Source organism: Cyclopterus lumpus, chromosome 11 (assembly GCF_009769545.1).
Source record: "Cyclopterus lumpus isolate fCycLum1 chromosome 11, fCycLum1.pri, whole genome shotgun sequence".
Lineage (NCBI taxonomy): Eukaryota > Metazoa > Chordata > Actinopteri > Perciformes > Cyclopteridae > Cyclopterus > Cyclopterus lumpus.
The window spans coordinates 16005612-16030704 of NC_046976.1; the positions used below are offsets into that span (position 1 = coordinate 16005612).

The 25093-nt window shown below is 43.3% G+C and overlaps 2 protein-coding genes across 3 annotated transcripts; both read right to left on the reverse strand.

Moving 5' to 3' along the window:
- Positions 1 to 9304: 9304 nt before the first annotated feature.
- Positions 9305 to 12732, reverse strand: LOC117739261 (replication protein A 32 kDa subunit-like). Its single transcript, XM_034545562.1, has 9 exons — positions 12607 to 12732; positions 12483 to 12535; positions 12289 to 12390; positions 11215 to 11328; positions 11051 to 11122; positions 10845 to 10952; positions 10506 to 10625; positions 9825 to 9922; positions 9305 to 9711 (listed from the first exon to the last, which is right to left on the reverse strand). Exons 1-9 carry the CDS (start codon positions 12617 to 12619, stop codon positions 9630 to 9632), a joined length of 762 nt encoding a protein of 253 aa, XP_034401453.1. The 5' UTR covers positions 12620 to 12732; the 3' UTR covers positions 9305 to 9629.
- A 567-nt stretch (positions 12733 to 13299) lies between these two features.
- pdik1l (PDLIM1 interacting kinase 1 like) lies at positions 13300 to 23045 on the reverse strand. Of its 2 annotated transcripts, none has more exons than XM_034545152.1 (3): positions 22832 to 23045; positions 20149 to 20444; positions 13300 to 16852 (listed from the first exon to the last, which is right to left on the reverse strand). In XM_034545152.1, exons 2-3 carry the CDS (start codon positions 20431 to 20433, stop codon positions 16112 to 16114), a joined length of 1026 nt encoding a protein of 341 aa, XP_034401043.1. In that variant the 5' UTR covers positions 20434 to 20444; positions 22832 to 23045; the 3' UTR covers positions 13300 to 16111. The 2 variants fall into 2 exon arrangements, with proteins under 2 accessions (XP_034401043.1, XP_034401042.1); XM_034545151.1 differs by having other exon boundaries at positions 22727 to 22834.
- Positions 23046 to 25093: the final 2048 nt, after the last annotated feature.

Here is a 25093-nt window from a genome sequence, read left to right on the forward strand (position 1 = left end):
ACTGAGAATATCAGACACAAGTTTTGACAAAAGATGTATATTCAGAGCCGTATTTGTCCTTAACTGAAAACAGAAACTATTGTAAAGTTAGCAGAACAGTTGCCTATTTACATATCAAGCAGACGCAGAACAACACAAGTTTCAGTTGCATCTCGACCACATTCCGGCTAACTCTTCTTTGAGCTGTTTTGTGTTGGTCTCCTCAAACTACTGAGGAAAACACCTGGCTCATTAGCTGCTAAACTATGTTCACAACTGTGTCTGCCTGCTGTTTACACTACAGTACAGATTCTGTGGTGGATAGTGGGTTTAGTCATGTTCTGCTGAAAAACAGCTGCTGGAAACAAGGTTAATGAGAACACAGGAACAAACCAAAAGTTTAAAAGTCACGGGCCATAAAACCAAAACAATGAACTAAAAGATGCTAAAGCTCCGTGGCGCTGTGAGGAACTGCGAAGTTGGGTGGTTCGTTTCACTGGGTTTACGACTGAGTGAGCCCTTTCGTATTGCACACTCATTTGATGAACTGTTCATATAAAAATAAATACTGATCGGTGCAGCTTTAAGTCTTCAGAATCTTTCCTGTTACTCTAATGAGTCCTGACAGAGGCTAATAGCGATAGCTAATAGCGAAAACATGTTGCTTTTTTTTCCATTTGTAAGATGACAGCAGCTCTTAGTTAGCTTGTGTTCAACCAAAGAACAAGAACTAATGACTGAAATCCCCCACTGTGGCGCATTGTGTTTGTCCCACCGTGGCCCCTAGTTGGGAATATTTGGGTTAGGCTATACACTAGCTTCGGGCTAGTCTATTACAGTACTCAACTTTGTTTCAATGTTCAGCCTCAAACAACCTTGCCTCTTTTTCTCTCTCTCTCTCTCTCTCTCTCTCTCTCTCTCTCTCTCTCTCTCTCTCTCTCTCTCTCTCTCTCTCTCTCTCTCTCTCTCTATCAGTCCATAATCCCTCCCTCCAGCCCTCCCTTTTCTTTACAACCAACCCCAGTTACATAAGACGGAAGAAAGTGTTTGTTTTCCAGCGGGACTCACTGCTGTGTGGGAGCAGAGGGTTGGGCATCGCAGCCCTCACACTGCCAATGGCCATCCCAGGAATGCATCCTCTCTGTGGGTCTGGGCCGCGGCCAACCATGTGGCCTCCCAATGTCACCGAGGCACTTAGGAAACAAAAAAAAAGAGACCGTTTTTTAAATTTTATTTCCCCACAAAACAAAAAGGCTGCATTTTGCTCCCTTATTAGCAGTACAAGTGGAGGTTGTCTAATACTGCACGTGTGTGTTCGTTCTTCTTTAAATAGGTAGAAACTGCAACATTGTATCAAAAACCCTTTGATGAATACAAATACAGTTTTAGTAATATTTAAAGAATCCCCGTTCAAACGATGTTCGACGGTGAAAGGGTTCAAGCAGACGCAGTGACAGACTTCTCTCTGCTGTACCTGACATAAAGAGGTTTAGCTAACACTACCCGACACCAACGGTTAATCCTATTTCAGATTGCACTCTCAACCATGAAATCCACTCACAAGAGGGGAAAAAAAAAATACACAGCGATGCAGTGCAGAGGTGTTACAAAGATAATCTTTCCCCTGCCACTTTCCCCCCACTGGCTTTAAAGCAACAAAAGCCAGCAGGTACAATTAAGGCACGGGTAGGTTCTTCGGAGCAAAAAAAAGGAAGAAGGTTTGGATTTTTTGTAGAATTAGGAAGAAAAAAAGAAAAAAAGAGGGGGGAATGGCACCACACTGTGTCAACGTGCAGTGCCAGACATATGGCAGACATTGGTGGTAACCATGGTGGAAGTTGTATGTTTTTTTTTTTGTGCCAAAAGCTTGATTTGACGCAGTGCTTTAAAGCTTCCTGATGGTGGTTGCGGAGAGTTAATCACATGAACTCTTCCAGGCCTTGCGGTCCTGCTAACCCAGCACTGATCCCAGAACTCGGGCACTGGCCTGTACGGACGTTTTTTTCAGCACAACATGGCCTCCGCACGAGCGTCACAGCCGAGGGTTCAAAGAGAGGAGCAAACGGCGTTCGACCAACATGTCCGCCGACACAATCGACACATCGTGGGACCGTGGAAGTGGAAGTCAAGAAAACGACCTCCCCGTTTAGGAGACTGTTCTGTTCTTCGGTACCAGATGGCGCTTGCCCAGTTTTTATGGCATTGTGGTTGTCCAAATTTAGATTTTTAGGAGCGCATTAACGACTTCTTGTCCACGTGGGTTTCAAAAGCTGATGTTCACAGTACATTCTCAACATACCTTCAGACAACGATTCACGTGTTTTACAAAAAGTGATTTTGGTATATATATCTGTGTGTTTTCCTATAAATGTCCATCAGCACACACAAATACGTTTAGCTTTAGGAAACGAGCATGATTTGGGTTCAAATAACTACGGATGTAGCGTTATTAGTATCAGTATAAGTAAGCGTTATATGTACGGAAGTTATGTCTCGTGGGGGAAATTGCAGTATTATTAGACCCACCTGTACACCACGACCTCTGATGACGTCATCAAAGTTATGTTTGCTTGATCTTCGCGCAATCAGCAAAGTCATTGTTACAAACTGGGGTGTGGAGTTTGAAAGAAGTGGGCGGTAAAGGAGTTGCATTGTGTGAAATGCGGGATCCAGATTTTTGGGTGAATGACATATAGGGGAAGCCAAGATATCTCTGTCTACGTTGCTTCCTTTTGGACAAATCTTTTTCTAATGTCTCTTGCAAGTCGTCCGATTTAAGGGAAGTGTAACACAAAATCAGTTCTTAAAGTACCCCTTTCAAAGTGCGGTTCAATTCAGGCCACTTTAAATAAATCATGGAGGTTAGGGAAGGATTGTGGAAAACAAAACTAACGCTGACATTTTGTTGGATGAAACCAACTGTGGCCTTTTTTCTTTTTTTTCTGCCTCTGGGTTTATAAGAATGATACTCGTGACCTGAAGCATCTTTAGGTCAAGAAACTACACAATTTACCTTTTTTCTTCTCTTTGTGTCTTCTTGATTATTCATGGTAAGGTTGCAGAAGCCATCAAAAAAGGCCCCAGTTGGACAGTGTCCAGTGCTGGTTGAATTGTTTTTTTCACGCACAACTTCTAAACTTCTTCGAACAACTTGAGGATCGGTGAGGATCGCAGCCCGTGAGGGTTGACAGGAGGCCGTAAAAGAGAGGCGGTAGACGGTGCGGGAGGCCTGGCTGTGACAGAGGATGGCAGGGTGGGTGTCACCAGGTACGATTCCCCCTGTCTCGCTGTATCTCAGGAGTTTCGCCTGGCTGATCAGGGCCGACAGGACCGCTGCTCCCAACCTTCAGTCAGCTGTCACGCGAGGTCACCGCAGAAGACAAAGTATGCGAGTCACACACTGAACGGGGCAGACGCACGTCGGCTACATGCGTCGGCATTCAGTAGCATGTGCTTGTGCTGCATGCGAAGTGTGACACACGCACACACACACACACACACACACACACACACATCCTCCGCCCATTTTTGTTCAGCTCCAGAACAGGCTGGGGTGGGGCAGAGAGGAAATGATGTGGTGCTGAATTTAATTTCTCTATAATTTCTATTATCTTGGCCGTCACGGGCTAACACTGGGGAGTGAAAATGGAGGAGGGGGGGGGGGGGGGAAACAAAACACAACAACTTGGATTAGAGAGAAAAAAAATGAGGGAGTTCAGAGGGTCGTATATCATTAAGCAATTGAGAAAGTTAATTAGGCAGCTCTGATAATTATTGCCATGGCAACCTGAGCGCACTCATGCAGATTTGATTAACGAGGTGCCATTTATCTGTGCCGGCTAGATGGCACGGCCTGCACAGAGCTTGAGAGACACCTAAAGGTGGAAGCCATGTAATGTGTGTGCTTTATTCGCAGCCACAATGTGTGCATTCCATTCAATGCACACAAAATACAGATTACAGCTTCATCACGAGGAAGAAACTGTGTGCGGCACAGTTTATTGCATCACTCGTGGGGATATCTGAAGTGAAACAAAAGCTTTAGTTTTCTATTTACCCTCATTGTCTCAATCTATTGACGCATAATTAGAACAAATGTGACTGTTGAGAGTGTTTTCCATTAAAATAAATGGCATTTCTATATCCATAAGAGGCTGTCAATGGCATGGTATTGGTGGTGGTAATGTGATTTACAACTAAAAAGGAGTGTGGCGTGAATGAGACATAAGGGGTGTTTGTGGATTTCAGTACGTATGTTGCCCTCTGGTGGAAAAAAAACATCATTTTAAGCATGCGTGCCTTTCTGCTGCAGGGTGTCTGGAGTCTTGTTTAGCAGCAGGCAGGGCATTGTCAGCCACAAAGACACTTCATAATGTGCAAGGGGACAATTATTAATGGCTGTTAAGATAGTACGTGGCACAGCGGTAATGTGAAAAATAAAAGCACTAAATAAAAAAATAAAAAAGCATACCGCATCATTTGAAAAGACAAGCCGAGCCATTTCAAACGCAGTACCTGTCACCGATCAGGACTCCATTCAAAAAGAAAGAACAGATAGGTGCTCAAAATCTTCAGAGAATATTTTCATCAACACGGTGAGAAAATGACACATTTAACATGTGCCAGAGACATGCTATCAAAATCATTTTGCAAAAAAAACAAAACACTTAATTAGCACTCTCAAGGTTTTTTTGGGGGGGTATTATTTATTATTTTTACCATAGGACCGTTAGCGGCATGCAGACAAAAGTGAATACATGAAAGTGAAGTAAGCTCAGTGGGAGATTTCTCCAGGGACCCGCTAATCCTCCTGCACATCATTTCACACACAGCCAAGTGAGAGGTATGGATTATAGTTTATTATACAAATATCAAGCACAGATGAATTCTAATAACAGTCATATCAATTAAAGCCCTCTCACTCCAAGCGTTTCATAAATATCTGACAATGGCACTTGCTTAGAAAAGCCACATTCTGGTATAAAAATAGAGAAGGAGAGAAAAAAGAACATTGATTTTACTGTCACAAATACGGGTGTCTTTATTGAGCTCCTTTGAAGACAATGCTCACCCACAGTTCGTAGCCTTGTCACAGTCTATTACAGGTACGTCGACTACTCCTTTTCCAGGCTTGTGACATTTTATTCCCGTTTTTTTCACGAGTAAATAAGCATGCTGACCAAATATTATTCACAGAAAAGAAGAATTCATACAAAATGTGCAGTGCAGTCAAACCTGATGTATAAGCGACTATAGTACAGGGTGTACTGCTGTAAATCCATGAAACAGACTGCAGTGAGATATCAGTTACAGCATCGAATGTCAGGCGTAATAAGAAGTGAGACATTTATTGTTCTCCTTTGCTCAATCATCAAAGAAACAGTATTTATTAGATTTCTTCGCACTGAGGGCTGAATCTCAACGCATCCACAAAATGCATGAAAAACCGATACAAATATGTCTCTAATATCCGCCGTGAAATGGCATAAATGACCCTGAGTAATATAAAGTGCGTTGCCCAGAATCTGACAGAATAATCACCCGAGTCAGCACTTTTTAGCCTCTTTTAGCCCCAAAAACTCTCAGAGTTAGTGGTCACCAAAACAGAGGTTAAAAAGGTGAACGTCAGGTGGCCAGAAGAGCCACAACGAATGAGAAAAAAGAAAATGGAACTGGATTGATGACTTCCCTCTTCCTCGCCGAAGACACACCGGAGCTCCTCTGGATGTCCAGGTCGGCTCGGTCAGGTTTTGTACTCTTATCCAGAAGAGTCTTATTCCACATGTATTAGGAGGAATTAAATACTATCCAGGTTGTCCTACAAGCCTGGATTCACATTTGGATTCTTAAAGCCTAACTGTTTATTCTCATTTGTTGGACTTTGGATTTTGCTTTTCTGGATCTACCCCCCCCCCTCCTCCCTCTGTCTCAAGCTATGAATTATTAATACATCTACGGCTGTCAATCTTCAGCTTTGTCAGATCCAAAGAAATGCTTTTTTTTTTTTTTCTTTTTGCAAATGCGTCTGGAGTTTGAAGCTGCTCACATTCAGGAGTTTTGGCTTTCTTTCAATACAGACTTTTTTTTATAAACACCCTGCTGAGAACCAACAGCAGCAAACAAAGACGTCTATCTGGCTCGTCAGGCTATCCCAGCAGGCCTCCCAGCTCCGCCTCCCTGCCTTCAGCTCCCCTGGTGCGGCGCCGCTTTGGCTCTGGGCTTTTTCCCTGAGAACGTCGACGCCCTGAACAACATGGTGGAGTTTAACCTGCTGGGGCTCGTGTGGTTTCAGGCATATTCGGCCCAGGAAAGCCCCATGTGCTGAAAAAAAATAAAAAAATAAAGAGAGACACTCCAGGGCCTAAGCCCATTTTCATTCATGTCTTTATTATGACACTATTATGGACAATAGAGAGGAGTTTGAGAAGAGCAGGAGAGATGACAGGTAATATGCCAATATGATTATATCAGGGATGCCAGCAGAAAGAGGACTCAATATTACATTCAACAGACAGTTTAAAGTAAAAATACAAAACAGGGATCGGAAACAACTGCCCAAAAAACAAAGAGAAGAGTCCAAGAAACTAAAGCATGATCTAAAATGACACAAAGAAGGGGGGGAAACCCACAGCGCTTACGGCTGACACCGAGAAGACAAACTGGCCCAGACAAAGGGGAGCGCGCAGACTAAACCCACAATGAGAGGAGGCCGGTAACGAGGGACAGGTGGCAGCGTGGCTAATGAAGGACAGGTGAAAACAATCAGGGCGGGGCAGAGCGTCACACGGGGAGACATGACTGAGTGCTTCGACTTCATTTTTTAAAATTCTTTTCATCGAGGGGGGTGTGCAAAAGCCTCCGAAAATGACCATCGTGCAGAAACTTACATTTCACTTTTACGGTGAATTTACGTAAAAACAACCTGGACGAGTGGCTAGAAATCGTTGTTTTAACGATAATGTTCTGTAATTTTCAAAAAAATTAGCATTTTTCACATCTGGTGCTCTCGGTCAAGACTGACTGTTTGTATTCATTCAATCGAAGATGACGGCGGTAGTCGGTGCAGACGCACCTGGTGGAGATCTGCCCTTTTCTAGCTCTTAATTCAGTTTGCTAGTTCATATAAAAACTGTAAATGAAGTACGCTGTCCACTGATCTTCCTGATGATTCACTTTGGCCCCGCAGGGCCCTCGGCACGCGTCCGGCCTCTGCGAGGTCAGGCCGCTCGGTTCACGGCCGAGGTCGGCTCTGCGTTTGACGAACAGGAGGTAATTAAGCTCACCTCCACGAGCTCGGCTCCTCATCACATCCAGGTGAAGTCCTGGAGGAGCTTCCCCTGCCCTGGTTTTCATTCGTTTCCACGTTGTTTGACCAATGACTAACAAATCCACCTGGCGGTCGGAGTAGACATGAATTGGCTGTTGAATTGCAAAAAAACGAAACCAATTTGAAAGTCGGATTGTTCCCTTCACATTCAGCATCTTTATTTCAACACGTGCATCAAAAACATGTTTTTAACCTGGAAGGCATTCATAGAGTTTCACTCATTTATGTACATGCAGAAAGTAGTTGTTTCAAGAATAATAATAATAAAAAGAAGGGAGGGGCTTCAGATGCTGTGCAACCCATATGGCTTGTGTGTATATATATATATATATATATTTTTTTTTAATTAATAGCAGTGACTTAAAATTAAATAGTTTCAATGTAGCAAACAATTAATATTTTTCTACTACTTTTGCCATGTTGATGACTCTCAGCTTGCTAATTAGTATGCATTTAATGCAGAGTAACTGGGAGCTTCGCATACAGATGTCTTTTATAATGGTAGTGGATATTAAAACACTTTTTTTTTCCTTCTTAAAATGCACACCAGTGCTGGTGTATTGGAAAATAAATTGCATCTGCAAACAAATGACAAAAGGCTTCTCCACGGGGAGGACAGACGTCAGTGTCAGCCACAGAATCACGGCCGTCTGGCTGGTCGTGTTCAGCCCAGTAAGCCAGGCCCTGCTGTGATGTGTAATAGTCAGTTTCACTTCCATAGAAAATTAAAATGGTACACACACACACACACACACACACACACGGCCACACAGCTACACAGCTGCGAGAGTGCTTGATGTGGACCATAAAGCAGCTTTATGCCACAGGAAAATGGCATTTCTTCAATACATTGCTTGTTAGCCAAAATAATTAGAATTCTCTTTAAAATATGAACATAACTATTTGAGAATGGGTGCAGCCCAGAGACCGTGATGAACTGGCTGGTGAACTGGCAGCCGAACTGTCTACAATGCTGCAAAACCGGTCTGATTAGTCAGTTGCATGCTTCGCAGAACTGCTATTGTAACGTCTCCTTCGCGGAAATATAATAATTAGCAGCGCCAATATCACTCGGAGCATAATTTAGGACGGTTTGACAATGTCCTCTAAGACATTTATAGACACCATTAATCACATTAATCTTCATATATAACAAAGTTTCAAGTTTAACGGCGGTACGCCCGGCTGCTATAATGAGTTACTGTTAGGACTCTGTGTCCCTAATTCTGCTTACAGCTCATTTCCGTGACCTATATTATTTCTCAATCCAGGTCTCTAGGGGAACCCGTGTGAGTTGCATAAACAGCTCATATTGAGAAAACAAGCCATTATTAGGAAAACTACGTAAACAGACTGCTGAAAAACCATCTAGTCTGAGTGTGTCCCGTCAACTGCATCGCTTGCATTGAATCCCCACATTGACACCCAAATATTATGTATTAGTCTCTTTGTGAGATTTAATTTGCTCGCTGTTGAAAAATAATCCAATTAACGAAGCAGTAGCTGAATTGAAATAAGGGAGGGGGGGAACTACACACTGGACTCAGCACACGTAACTGTGGCTTTCCCTTGAAGAAGAGCAGCATTGAATACGTGACTTGTGCAAAAAGTAGAATTCAAACTTCAAATTGAGGAGCTGAACGGTCCACTAAACAGTTTATTGTAAAAGTTGTTCTTGTGAAGTATTTCTGAGTCTGATTTGCTTCCCTAAAGTAATACAACAAAGCTTTTTCTTTTTAATTTAAGTCCCAAACCCACAATTGTAGGTATCGTGTTTTTGGCATCGTCGAGGTAGCGTGATATGGATATAGGTCTCTTGCCCATAAGCTTGCGAATGCTTTTACAGTAATTACTGGGTTTAAAGTCATGTTCAAGAGCTGTAATTGTCTACACGACATGCAAACGCTGGTGAGTTGTTGTTGACGAACATGGGGACTGTAGTTCTTAAAAAAAAAAAAAAAGGAACGAATCTTAAATAAAGAGGGCACGAGACTAACCTTGAACGTCATTCTTTATATACAGCATCAAAATGCAAGGTACCCACAAATTCAGAACAGACATTAAAAACAAAAAATATGTACAGTCAAACATAAGAAGCCTGAGCAATACATACAGGCAATAAATGATACACTATTAAACCATGTAACAGTTTTGTAATCTGTCCTAAATATACAGAGTTATACAGACAAAGCTGTCTGCTACATCACGTCATAACCAACTAAATATAACCAAAACATTTAGGATTCATGTCTCCATAAACATGTGGGTAGTGAGTTCATCTCGATCCAGGACGTTGACGTTTCACGAGCTCCCCGGCCGACCGCTAATATTCCGTCGACTTGAAATGATGCTCATCGATGGTACAGAAGGCGTGACCTTCATCGGTCAGAAAGGTCAAGGCCGTTCTGTGCAGGAAGAGAGACGGGAGGGGCGGCTTTAAGCATTTCATTCTCATCCACCGTGCGTTAAATGTGTGCGTGTGGTCGACCAGCACAAGAGTTACGAGGTCGAGATGCACCTGATGTCTCTCGGACTGAAGTGGTCCAGCTGCGTCTGCAGTTCCTGGAAACCGATGCCCGCGTCGCACACGGAGAACCTCCTGAGTGCGGTCAACACCTTGAATGGGAATCGAGATGTTTACTCTCCACGCCCTGTCGACAACGACGCCGTGGTTACTTTAGGAACACCTCCCCGTGTAGCGGCTTCATCATGGACTCATACTGAAAAGAGTCCACGGTGAGGGCGTTTTCTGGAGAGTCTTCCAAATGCAATAAACAAATGCGGTGTCGTCATTAGTAGTATTGCAATCATTTGTAAATAATGCGATATCAACTGCAACGTGATGATCTCTACGGTCATTCCCCTCACGATGCCATGAATAACTGATTGTGTTGTCATGGAAGCGGTAATAAGCAGCTGTAATTCACGACTGCCACTGTGACCAAAAAAAAAAATACTCAACATGAAAACAAGACGCCAACAACAAATTAACAAGATGCGCTTCATGTCATGACATATGTTCTTGTTATTGCTACATACAAAACAATCTTTATAAAAAGAGCAGTTGTCACAATGTTTACTTTGTCCTGCTTTATCATTAGAATTAAAACATCAACATCTTACATCTCTTGTTTCAGCAGCGTAGAAACATAAAAAAGGAAAACATAAGTTTCCATAAATATCCCCATTGCTAACATACCTGACCCTGGAGGGTGGTCAAACCATGTGGTAAGGGGACTTTAAGATGCCCGTCACCGCTCTGCTTGAGGACTCGTCCAGACGGCGAGGCAGCAGTGATATTCATATTCACATCAAATACCTGAACAACATAACAGACGGAGAAAAATCCCAAATAAAGTGTTTTTTTGCAGTATTACAAGTGTTGAGGGCACACAGAACAAAAATCAGGCCACTTTTAAACTAATGGATCTGGGTTTCAGAGTCAAACTTCTGCTCAATTAATTTAGTTTTGAGTCAAAATGCCAGGTTTGTGGTACAAAAGATTAGAATTAGTGTGACTGGTCAAAAGCTTGTGTACCTTTCCAAAATGCTGCTTATGGGCATGCACCACGTCCAACATGTGGGACGTGATCTCGTTCAGGTCCTTGATACGTCGGCTCTTCATTGCCAGCAATGACCTTTGACCCTGATGCAACATAAAAGATCCAAGATTCAATGCTCACACCTTTATTTAAAGCCCATCATCTCTCAAAATAAAATTAAAATGGTGTCTGCGTTACTTGCATTGAAACTGCGTAGGCTTCCAATGACCTTCACGTACGCTCCCGGAGAGGCCGACGTCGTCGGCGCGCAGTCCTGTGAACGGAGTTGGAAACGTAGCGTTTATTAAAACAGTGTGGTTTGTTTTCTAGACGGATAATGCTGCTGCTAATGCTGAAGCTACTGGCCTCCGTGTTGACCCACTGCTTCACGTTGAATGGTGGACCGGTCATGTCATCCACGGAGAACTGGATGTTCGTCACAAAGGGAGCCACGCCGACGACGACGCCGACGACGGAGACCTGTAAGCGAGAGGAACCGCGAGAGAATTTACTCGGACCAAAAACGCCATTTTCACATCCTCTCTGTAAACATCTGGAGAGAGTCCAGATATCGAGAGGGGGGAGGGGGGGGGCACAAGGTTTTATTGTCACTCTCTGGGTCAAGATCTACAAGTCATGTCCCAAGTCCTCAACTGTGTTTCAAGTCATTATTTTAGTCCATTCTTGATCTTGGACATTTTTTTTAAAAATCTCTCTCCTCAAGATCCATTTAGTCGTGCCCTAAAGCGTCAACACACGATCTTCATCAGCAAGATGGAATATGCCAATTTGCTCATTAAATAACGGAGAATAATTTCTGAGCACATCCACGTGGTCTTCAAAGCACTGACCAACGCACGTTGCCTTCCTCATTGCACAACATGATTGTCTGTCTGATTGGTTTAAAAAAAAAAAAAAATGGGAGTTGATTCAACACGCTGCACACATTCAAAAACACCATTTCACAGACATTGAAAAGGGGCCCTCGAAGATAAACTGTCTCGACTTCGCCGACGACCTTTCACCTAAGCATGTGACTTATTCTTATTCCACTTGCACGTCTTGACTTGAGTCCAAGGGATGCGGCTGAAGTCAATACCTCTGCCCCGTGGCACCATGGGCCTTTTTATTTATTTATTTTTTCACTGGAGCATTTTTTGTTTTTGGCACACCTCTGCAGGGTAAACACAGGTGTAATTAATTACATTAATTACGGCCCTGTTCCATTCAGGTGCGTCGGGGCCTTGGTGTGTTGCTCGCCGGAATGGCTGGGAAACACTTTGTGGAATGGGATTAGTTTATTTTTTCCCGTTTCATTAAACCTCGCAACGGAGCGTCAACATGCGGCGAAGAGGGACTTTATAAAACAGACGTTCATTTGGAAGGTAATTCCTCTTCGGAGTGTCGATTTTCTATTCATTTGTTTATTGCTACTCATACCTGGTTGAGTTCCCAGTTACAGATTGTGAAGGCGTCATTGCTGCCTTGAGAAGCAGAGAGCAGCTGAGACACCGTGCAGGGCAGAATCTGAAGCGTTGACCTCTGTGGCCGAGATCAAGGGGGAAGGAATGCATTAGTCTTCAGATCCTCCATGCACATTATGCAAAGTTATCAAAAAGAAGGTATGGGCACACCTTTAATGTCCCCGCGTTGTCGCTGGTCATCCCATCAAGGGACTGACTGCAAGCTGCGTGAGATGAAACGGGGAGAACGTCATCGTTCAGCCTTTTGTTGACGTCAACATCTGCTCCAGCTTACCTTGGTTCCACATGACGCAACGTCTTCAGTACATACACCACAGTCCGGCTGGAAGCACTCGGGCCAACGCGGCGTCTTTAACGTCCGGGCCATCAGGTGGATTGAATCAGAGCAATTACCTGTGATGCGGCGCAGGACCGCAGAGGAAATGAGCTGAGGAGGAAATGGACCGTTTTAAAGCCATTTGCAGGCTCCGTTTCTCAAAGCAATTCCATTATGTTTAATCCATTTTTATTACAGATCAATTCCACAGTAACCGACATGATATTCACACCGCTTTTGATAAACTTCATTTAATCTCTTCAAAATATGTTACAATGACACAAGAGCAAAACATTGTTCATACAAAAGAGTGAAAGAAGAATGTGTGTTGGGTTTATTGTCTGGCGTGATTCCAGGGGGTCTTTATCTAATACATCATTTTATTATTTATATTTTATTATGGTGAGAGAGTAGCCCTGATCCAGGAGTCGTATTGGGTACCACATCGTACGTCTATCTCCTGGAAGTTAAGATAGGCAATCTTCTAAGCAACTGACAAAATGAGTTAATTTGCGCAAAGAAACAAAACCATAATTTACTCCACACCATGAAAAGGCTCTTTTTATTAAAATGGTACCCGGTTCGATCCCCGCTCTCCCCATAGTTTGCATGTTGAAGTGTCCTTGAGCAAGACACTGAACCCCCAGTTGCTCCCCGGGCGCTTCACTGCTCCTTAATAACTAAGGATGGGTCCAATGCAGAGAATAATTTCCCCACTGGGATCAATAAAAGTGTAAATTTCTTTCTTATTTCATTGTGCTCATTGCTGCCACTGGTGGTCAGAAACTGCAATAGCAAGAATACTGAATAAAAAAGGGGGAAGCGGCCTCTCGATTGCATGCTGCACAGGGTGTTCCGAGTTCAGGCAGATATCACAGCTGTTTGGTGGTCCTGGATCAGGGCTGGTAAGGGGGTGAGGGTTGATCCATGTCCAGATTTGACCCACTTTGCATACCAGCTTTGCTTACACAAATACACAAACAATAGGCAAATTAAAAACCACACCGACAGTATTGATCACATCTCTTCCATCACCGGAGCAGAGTTAAGAGCTGAAGGAAAAACAAGTCCGGCTGTTTTAAACAGAGCACACCCAGTCAAACGTTGACCCTGTACAGTATTTACACATGTGCAAAATCATTCTATACAACAAACCAAAGGGTTTGGCAAACGTCTCACACAGGAAACCAAACATCTCCCACCCGCTCTCGTCTAGAAGGGTGGTCGAAGGAAGCGGTCTGGCCGGAAATGACTCTACCCATCACCCTCCGCTCTGCTAGGAGCTCCGCGATTATGGGTGATCTATTTTGGGTCCAAACTTTGCTGCTCGTGAAACAGAAAAAGAAAAAAACAAACAAACACTGCAGTCTTGATTGAACGCTACATCGTCCGAAGCAGCGTTGATGCCCTGCAGTGAAGACGGGGGGTTAAATACTGATTTGTGGTATTGATATTCATATCAAAGCGGACGCGTCTCGAGCACAACTTCTGCCAAAATCTGTGTCAGAGTGTGACGTCGATGAGGCCACTCAAAGCAGGTGAATTTCAGAAATAAGGCAAATAAAAAAAATAACGTAAATATTGGCCACAAGAAAGAAAATTAATTGAATTTTTCCTTCGCAGTAAAGACGGCCAGGATTGTTTTGGTTTTCACATGTTCCTGTAAAAATTAGTTTAAGTGCACAAATTATATACGCCCTGGAGAAAAAAAAGGCAAAAGAGGTCCCGAGCGTGATCCTCTGCCAAGTTGCTGCAACAACTTAATAGGCTTAGAATTAGCCTGTCGGAAGCATGAAGAAAGGGATTACTAAAACATCCAGAGCCAACGCAAGGAAACGAGGAGCGGTGACAGTGAGAGGAGATCAAGTTAAACACAACAGTATTATGTATCCAAACGGTTTAAAAAAAAAAAAAGCAGAGATCTTCTGGCTCGTCGAGTATTGTGTGCGCTGGCATCTTCTCTCGCTTCTTCCCTGAAGGTGAGAGACACCGCATGCATAAGTAGACTGTTGGCTGACATTGTGTTCGCCTGGTAAACAAACACCGATGCAGTTATCACACCGAATCCAGCCTTGCAGAGCCTCTCCGTATAATGCAGCAGGTAGTTATGAGGAATAAATATAAGAACTAAATAAGTGCTTTCAGGGAGATTCACTCACCTTTTTTCTTTTTAATACTCATTCAGGTCTAAATCGACTCAATTGTGAATATTCATGTCACTGCAGCTCAACCTTGAGATAATTAAATTTATGTTTAGGCAACATAGAGATGTGTTTGCCACGTGTGGGGGAGTCACTGAGGACAATCTGCTCGCTTTATTGTCGCACGCGGCTCGGTCGTTTGGGATTTTCTTGATTAACGGGGATAACTGTGGTTTATTACAACTTTGGTATTGTTTTCACATTATTTCTATCAACAATGGGGCAAGTTTATTTGGAGCCGAAAAGGAAAATAAGTGCAGCAGAAGGAATGTTGGTAATAATCCCTCACAAGTGACAAAAAGTGACAGAGTTTTCAACCAACTCACAGTGTTGATGCTAATTAGATAACATTAGCTACAGATAAGAAAAAAGGTGCCAGCGACAGGCGTCTTATCAGCAAGCAAAATCCACGGTAACCGACTAAATATTAGAAGGTGTTTGTCGGTACAATGTAAGAAAAATATACCGGTGATTGGCTGAGCTGGCTGTTTTTTTTGGAGATTGTCAGAGAGAGAGAGGGAGAGAGAGAGAGAGAGACAGCTGTGTAAACAACGCGTAGAGCCAGCATGTTTCTACATCTTACTCAGTGAATTAAAGGGTTTTCTTTCCCAACGAGTCGATTGTTGGAATAGGTGATTAATAATAGTAACTATGGCTAAAACTATGAAAACAACCAAGTTGTAATAAAGCAGTATTATCGTTTAAGCTCTCCTCCTAAATTAACCGCCTTCCAACGTTCAACGCTTTGACGCGATTGTGTTTTTAATGTCGGCCCTTTTGGATAAATGTACGCCGTAATGATCACAGGATAATGTCTCGTATTGCATTTAGTAACAAGTTAGCACCGGGTCCAGGATGGTATTTGTAGACAAACCGTCTCCGTTTTTTTCTCTTTTTGACTTTCTCTTCTCATTGAATCCGGAACGTTTTGGGGGTCATTTTGCTCCTCGAGCACGCTCGAGTGATTCTGTGAGGAGGAAGAGGAAGCTGTGATGTGATTAGCCTGAGACTAAGCTGCCATTTGGAGCAGCGGCAGCAGCGGCGGGTGTCAAACCTCTTCCCCTCCAGTATAAAAGACGCAGCTCGTAGAGGACTGCATGTGCCTGGACAGTGAATGAAGTTAAGCCATGACACAAACAGGGACGACTCGAATCGTTTAAAAAAAACATTAATCTCTCCCCCCCCCGTTATGTGATCTAGGTTAAGAGTAGCTAATGAGATGTGTACATATGCGTGAGTCTGTGGTGCCGTTTGCTCGTCCATCACGTGTCCCAGTCCAGCTCTCTGCAGGCGATGCGGACCAGTCTGAGCTCCAGTTCAAAGGCGTCGGGCCGTTCCTGAGGGTTGGCCGACAGCATCTCCCTGATCAGCTGCTTCATGTGGCTGTTCATGCTCTTTTTCCTGGCGGGGATCAGCAGCTCCATCTTCGGGTTCTCCAACAGGGCCTCCCCTAAGGGTACAATCTCTGAGCCCTGCTGCACGTAGCTCCCCAGCAGCTCCTTCTGAGTCTCCACGTCCACAAAGGTGATGCGCTCCACCATGGCCCAGATGATCACTCCCAGGGCGAAGATGTCCGCTTTGGCCGTGTAGTGGCCCTCCCACACCTCCGGGGCCATGTAGAAGTCCGTTCCGCATGCCGTGGACAGGAAGCACTTGTTGATGCTGGCCGGCTCCTCTGGGTTGAGCCCAGAGGTGGAGCAGACCTTGCTCAGGCCGAAGTCGGCCACTTTGAGGGTGGGCTCGGAAGAACCCGCCGGCGTGCAGGCCTGGGAGATGAGGATGTTGTCCGGTTTGAGGTCGCGGTGTATGATCTGGTTGCGGTGAAGGAAGGCCAGGGCGCTGCCCAGCTGCAGCATGAAGCTGGTGTTGGTCTTGCGGCTGGGCTTGCGGGACAGCAGGTAGGCGTTCATGTCTCCCCCGTCGCAGAAGTCCATGACGAACCACAAGTAGTAGGCACAGCACGGGTCGAATGTGATCTCGCCCTTCAGAGACGTCTCCACCAGCTGCGGGAGAAAAAGAAGAAAAAAAACGTAGTCAACATGAGACCACCGGTGATGGGACGGTCCGCCTCTACATTGCTGCACATGTTGGTATGCTGGCATCAGAAATGTATGCTTCAATTATCGGGGCTAAAGATATTCTGGTAAGCAGTATTATCAGTCAACAACTAAGCTGAGGGAGCCTATAGGAAATAGTGTCAGTTCATTTTGCTTTCAACCTTGAAGAAAAATCTCTTACTGCTAACTTTGTTGAACACTGCAAAAAGAGAATTGACATGCGAGACTAAAAATTAATCTATTGAGCAAGAAGCTGTGTGAGATCTGCATCAACTGGAAATGAAAGCAAAGCATTAGCTCAAAACACAACAGACAAAAGCTGCAACAAGCACAACCAAATTGATTATATCACTTAGGTCTGGTGGAGCTGACATGATCATTGATGGTGTGAAACAGCTCTGCAGGGCGAGGAGGAGAAAATGTCACTCATGAAGCGAGGATGCTCTCGCTTTGTATTCATAACATTTTGTTTCTCACCGTCCTCTACGGGACATTCTTTTTAAACCGAAGCGGTGCGAGAGGCCTCTCATCTTTAATACCGGCTGCGCGAAGTGGCTTCATTTAATCCACCTTTTTGACAGCGGACCACAAACCCGTTTCATCCATCTCACATTAAATTAAGATTAAACGGGATGCGTTCCTTGAATATCTCAGATGAAGAGTTAAGGTTCCCGCCCTCTCATTGCCGCCGGGGACCAACCTCCATCCCTCCATGTTTACATTGAAAATTTAAGTGGCGGTGACAGATATCTGGAAGGCATTTCGTTTGAGCCATTTCACAAATCAATATACGGTTTGTATTCACACGGTTGCTTCTGCATTTTCGTGTTGTTGATACGTCACACTCCTCGTGTGTAAAAGGCCCACAGAGATGAATGCAGATGATGTCTCAATTGAAGAGGAAGAGAAGAAGGCAATTAAAAGGAGTCAATGCGTAACAAGTGGAAGCGTACGCTGTAGAGTACGAGATGTACGTCGGTTGAAGACAAAGTACCAGAGAAAGAAGTGTTTTCACTGTAAATAGTTGAAGTAGATGAACTGTTGGTTGAAGAGTGTCAGTTGAGGCTGGCTAACCCACGCATCAAGGCGTGTGTCGCCAACTGCCTCACAGGCAACACAAATGCTCTGAATAGTGTACAATAGGAATCCCCTGCTGTAAACAAATGGCTGAAAAATTGTTTTCCGACATGCCACTAGCCAAAGAAACCACTACCCCCCCCCCCACCCCCCACCCCCACCCCCAAAAAAAAAGAATGGATGCAAATCATCCCACAGTTGGTGCGGTCAGATAATTCCTCTCCATTATCATTTGTTCTTCTGTAAGCACGTACTGGAACACTACAGAGCGAGAGCAGGAATAAAGGCATTCTGGGAAAGTGTCCAACGCTAGCGCTGCAGAAAACGTGAGTGAGCGGCCTGACAATAGCCCCCCCCCCCCTGCTGGGAGACTAATCAGGCACCGGCAGAGCGCCCGTGTGCCCGCCGTCAGACAGCAGGGAGGCATTGCGACATGACAGGCTGCAGACAGGTTGACTAGGGAGGGGGAGCCTGCCCCCCCCCCACACACACACACACTTTAACCTGCCAACATGTGCATGCGACTGTGGGCAACGCGGAGGCCAACAGACTAGAAACTTCCAGTTCTTCTGCTCATGCTCATCAGTATCACACACACACACACACGCACATGCACAGGCAGAGGAATATAAACCAGGGTTCAACTGTTTGTTCATTATTCCAAGTGCCAATATTTGTGCTGCTGATCCTTTCCGTCTACATAATTGTAATCTCCCATGCTAATAACGGCAATATTCGTTTACGCACAACAGCTAGCTCGATGCTGATGATTCACTTTGAGTTACTGGGTAAATTTACATTTAACCTATTAGCTCTACATTGAAGAAGAATCATCTAAAACGTAATCTTTGCCAACAGCAATATGTCAACAGCGGAGGGTAGTGGATGGACAAATAGGCTAAACATATGTCAGAGGATATCATGATACACTGTCAATCAAAACGGGCTCTTCCAATTCCTTACAAAAACAAATCTAACATGGACAGGAATGTTTGGCCCCATTTTCTTGCCAGCAAAGATCCAGTACACAGATATTATCAAGATCTGCTTTTGGCAGGCGTGTAAGCGAACAACAGTCTCGGGTAAGGGGGCAACTGTGTGAGGCAGATAATAAGATAACATTAACTGATCCGATGCAGCCGATTTACCGCCACGGGCACTTTAGAATTGAGGCTTATGGTTATGTTTGGGCCGCCGGCCGAGCTAAGGACTGATATTCATTCTCACTAATGATGATAGACTAATAATACATATTATCATTATGTACATTGGTTGACATGAAACCTGTTGCTTATGATTTCCAGTAAGATCATTTATTGTTGTCCCTTATGTATCATGTGGTCAGTATTTATATACAGAGAGATGTTTTGTCTCACACGTATTTGGTATTTAGGCAATTCAACAGACTGTAATTCTCCAGTACTTGAGAGTCTGGTTATTCCTCCTTATTACAGAGCGGCAACTGCTCCATGCTGGTGTTACTTTGTATCCATCAAAAAGTTATGAAAGCCCACAAGACACACAGTAAAAAGGAAAATATAATAGATATTTTACTTTCATTCATCAATCAACTGTTGGCCTTGTCGAACTCTGAAGGACAAATAAATATACTTGATTTCTAATTGGTGCCCATTTAAAAAAGGTAATCTAATATATTTAGCACACATTGACAGATAATGGTAATTTACCAAAAAATAAATAAAGAATCAACAACAGGATCCCTGCTCCCCACCATCACCTGCAATGGAGGGGAGGTGTTTTTATGAGGCTGCAACACACCCGTCATCTAACTTGTGTAACACTTATCTGCCAACAAAAAAAAAAAAGATTCCCTGAGTGACATTTCTAGCACACAACAATTCACAGTAAAAAATCATTATCAAGTGTCTTTGCTGGAAGACTTTTACTCTGAAGTGTTGAGTACGCACTTCAATAGTACAGTAACTGTGCAAAAAGTTGCATAACACTCAGAGTGAACTCAATACATCAAGCATTCAGGACTTGTCCGTCCACATAAATGAAGTAATCAATATCCACTTGCAGCCTAAATGCTGGGTGACGTTAACACTATTGTTAAGCTTGTGTGTACCATCTTTACCATTCAACACCAATGCAACAACACTGCAGGAAGCCCCCCACCCCCTCAACCCAGTCTGTCTCCTCACCTCCAGGTAGAGCGGGGAGCTGGAGCCATGGTTCATCCTCTGGGCCAGCTGGTCCCGCTGCAGGATGCACTCCTCCAGGTGGATGACGTTTGGGTGCTGGCTTTGGATGCTGCTGAGGGCCCAGAACTCCCGCAGTGCCAGCTCCACATTCTCTGGAGAGTGGCAGCGGATCTTCTTCACCGCCACCCGGCTCCCTGTGCACTTCACTACCGCCTCATAGACCACGCCGTAACTGCCACGCCCCACCTCCTGGATCAGCTCGTACTTCGGCTGGCTGCTTACCATCCTAGTCCTCACTGTGGACAGAGAACACGGGGTTAAGTTTACTATTGACCTATCTCACACTGTAGGCCATAACTGGTTGATTTACAAAATGTTAAGTTTACAGTCACGCCAGCATCCAATTTATTGTTTTGGTTTTATTTATTTAGAATATTTTTGTTACATTCCAAGAATGAAACGTTTCTTGCCGTTTGAAAAAAAAAAAAAGGGTGTACTTGCATTTTAGTGCAATTATATAATCATTATATCAGTAGCATAAAATGGTCTCGCAATTATTTCTGGGACAAATATCGTGCAACAAAAGTAGTTATCATTTATGCATACGTACTATTAGCTTTGTGTAGGATTGATGCCCAAACAAAACAAAGGGTAATAAACGATACAAATTAAAAGCTACAAAATATAACCACTTAATCCAAGTAATTCAGGCTGCCAAAGCCTTATATTAGCCTCAGCCAAGCTACCATCATATATCTTATAATATAATTATAGGAGACATAATTCTGTTATTTGGGCATCACTTGTTAACAAGTAGCCTTTACATGTCTTTTCTATATTTAGCATTCCCTCCAGGGTCTAGAAACACCCTTGAAAGCCCACATTGTTTCCCCTTTGCTCCCTCTCGTGGGCCAGTGAACCTGACATCTTTCCCCAAACACAAAATAAATTCCCCTTTTTTCAGAATCAGTGAATTTCTCTTAAAATCCTGATCCACGTGTCCAACTCCTCGGTACATCTAAACACTCCTCTTGACATTTTCATAAAAAAGTGTTTCTTGACCAGAGAGAGCAAGCTGCCAACAATGCCCACTTGATTGACATGTCGGAGTAAAAAAGGCCTTTGGTATTCTGATAGATAATTGACGTTGCTCCCTGAAGCATAAACAATCTTGTTTCCCTAAATAAACACAACAGCATCCCTTCTTGTGTCTCTCATTGTTATCCAATATGAAAACAGAGCACATCACATAAGAACAGTAGCAACAGGAATCTCTCAACCACTAAAACAACTAAATGAGGGAACCTACATACAAGTCCTTGCACACACACTATCAGCACATCGTCAGCACTGCATGTCCAACCACACCTTAGAGTGACAGCAAGTCTCACAAACTGGTATCTGTGACGGGGTTATTATGCTACCTTGTAGAGGTCGTTTATGACTTCATGTCCCTGTATCAGCGCATGCTACTGAGGCCTTGTGCCGCAAAAGAGGTTTGCCATCAGTCTCACTCGTCCTTATTGTGGAGTTACATAATCCCGTTACACCCGTCAGAGCAGAAAATACCACTGGTGCTGCCAATACTGGTGCTTTTATGAATCAGGTATTCTAATAAATTCAGCCTGTACGACCGGATGAAGACACTTAAGTACTTTATGAAGAGTGGGTGTGAAAGAAATGAAAGGCCAGGCATCTTTATATTAAGGCTATTCTTTTTATAGGCCATTAGATTCAATTATTTTGAATGATTAATCAATGCATCATTTAGTGCAAGGTGGCAAGTACAAAGTCCAAAGACTTTTAAGTTTTAATGCCCAGAATAGCAGCACATATTCACGTCTGACAAGCAGGAAACAGAGAATGTTGTGTTTTATAAATGTATTAATTGCTGTCAAGTTATTTCCTGCCGATTGACCAACTGATTAATGGACTCGTTGGTCGGATTCAGCATTAGCTACTTGTTGTGAAATTACTGGGTTTCATCTAGCTACACCAGCAAAGTCGTGTTAGTAATTAGTCATTAAAACTATAAACCAAAACACAAGTCAGCAACAAAACTCACAAACTGTCTGCGCGTGGACGGATTTTAAAACTTTGTTTGGTACAATGTGAACGCAAATATACTTTTGACACCGTCAGATTTGGTGGTGGAAGAGAAAACATCTCCCAAAAAAAAAAAAAAATAAATGAATGCGAAGCGATAAAAGGACGTCCGGCTCGCTCGCTAGACCTCCACTCTGATTGGCTAACAGACCCAACGGGCAGTGTGTCCCGAGCGACTCGCCGTCAGCTACCGACGACGTTGGTTAGCTAACGTTAAGCTAATCACGTTAACACACGCGAACAAAGAGTCCAGCTCTCACGAGCGCAGTCGACACACGCGCGAACCGACCGAGATGAAGACGTATGAATTCAGACAAACCTCACACGAAAAAAAACATATATATCTCCCCGGATCTTAAATTGTCCTGAAGGTTGGGTCGTGAAGGAGCACCGGACCGCTTATTGTCTAGTGTGTGTGTGTGTGTGTGTGTGTGTGTGTGTGTGTTCAACCGGATTCCCTTTCAAAACACACCTGCGAGCCAATCAGACAGGTAGCCCACAGCGCACGAGACAAACGGTCCAGACGGAGAAGGTGCGGCGGTTGTTGCGCTGCGAGTTGTCATCTTTTCAGACTCACCTTTGAATCTTTTTCTCTGGGGTTCATTTGTTGTCTTCCTCGCTCTCGCTGGTAGCCATTACCGCCGCACACGTTCTGCTCTCACAGTCAAAACCTCAAGGAGGGTTGTTTTTTTTTCTCCCTTCTCCGTCAAACACTGGACGACGTGAGAGCGTGCGTGCAGCTGCTGAGCGCGCTGTGCGTGCAGCGCAGAGGTGGCCAGGGAGGAGGCGACTTCCGGCTACGCGTTTCAAAATAAAAGATCAATGCAACGCTGTGATCTGGTGTGCAGAATTTGAAGACACATTCCCATATATATTTTTCCTAACGTGCAAATTATTCAGAAGCATCTGGAAATATGGACCATGTAAACAATGTTGGACTAAAATAAAATAGATATCCGAAACTTGACATGACGTGACAAGTGCAGCCCTGTTTTATTTATTTTTAGAAATATTTTTTTAATAATGACCAAAATCCAAGTCCTGTTTTGAAAAACCATATTTGTACTAAACAAGATATATTCAGGTAATATAATACATGTAAAAGTCCCATTAAACCAAACATAATCATATTCATTATATACTAAGTTGATGACGGGCCTTGTTACTGAATGACACATTTCACTAACGATACTTATTAATTCACATGTGCTTACTTTTACAGTTACATATCTGTAATTTATCAATTTAATTCATCAGTTCTTTTTTCCCCCCAAAAAGTGACAATTTCATACACTTTATTTTGAAGGGAAATAACAGCACGTTCCGGCCCTACCCGAGGTGAAATCTGGCGACTTTTATGAAGTTCACATTATAGGCAACCTGTTATTACAATGCGGAGGCCCCTCTGCCTGTCACTAACAGGGGGAGGACACAATTACATGAACACCTGCACAAATCTATCCTTGCCATTCTTCCTGAAACTTTACTTGACATTTTTGTTGAGATACTGAGATAAATCTGTTCTTTATGGCATTGTTTCCTTTGTTTTTCAGGATGAAACTTGAGTTGTAACTTGAGGCTGAGGAGTTTAACTTTGTATCATTAGATAAACCTCTAACTCTAAAAAAAAATATCTGCATTCCTTCCTTGATGTTCCATCAGAACGATGCTAGAAAGCCATGTTGTCTATTTGACACAGTGCTTGGAGATAGTTTGATAGGATTACCTTAAATTATTTTTGGTAACCTATGCGTCACAACATGTTGTTGTCAGGCGGATTCCATTACAATAACATACAAAGCACACTATCCTAATTAAACTGATGTTTAGATTGAGCGTGAAAGTTATTTTTCAACCTCGAAAACATTATTTCGCAATAAACAAAAAGAAGGTCCATTCATCTTTTTGCTTTCACTCGCATCTTGTGGTCTTCACACGTGGAGTTTGCTCAGTTTTTGTGCAATTGGGTTTCATACTTAGGTCACATGGTGACAACTGAGCTATCTCAACTCCATCCTTTGAGGAACAATAAGCACCTAATCTTGCACCTTGACAAAGATTATTTTTTGTTTATGTTATATACTTAAGTTTTAGATTCTAATCTTTTATTAGACTTTTTTTGTTGTTAGGGTTAGAAGTTGGATTTATTACAAAATGTGTCAAAGAACTGATCAACACAACAATGCACTAGTTGTGAGAAGAACTTGGACTGAAATCAGAATGAGATTCAACCCAATATCTATAGTCAGCTGCTTTAATACTGAATATTCCCCTTTGTACTCACTGCTCAAATAATATTTAAAATGTGAATGTTTGAATGTTTGACGCTCATTAGCATAAAGTCTAGATACAAGAAACTGGGAGATGAAACACAAATGTTCTCTTCGATCTTTAATTGCCTTTTGTATCGCGGCACAATATATTTCAGTCGCAGGCTGAACAATTCCAACATGGTGGTGGAGATGATCCAAATAAAATACATAAACTCAAACATCAAGTTAAATAAGGTTACACTGAGCACTGAGGAAAAAGGTGAAACATGCTCAATCCAAACACTCTTCATAATGCATGTTTATGGTGAGGGACTTTGGTATTGGAGCATATAACTATATGCTCCAATACCAAAGTCCCTCACCAGAAAGACAGACACACGGCGGGTGTGTCTGCTCTGGTAAGTAAAGATATGGGTGTTTTGTCCGAAGAATGCAAGCGAACACGTTATTTGTATGTCCATCAGTACTTTTTGTGTCTCTCTATTTCCTGGAAACAAGGCTAAGACGTCATTAAAAAGCACCGCTTTGGATCTCTCGTTATATATCGGCGGCACCAACGGGCATAA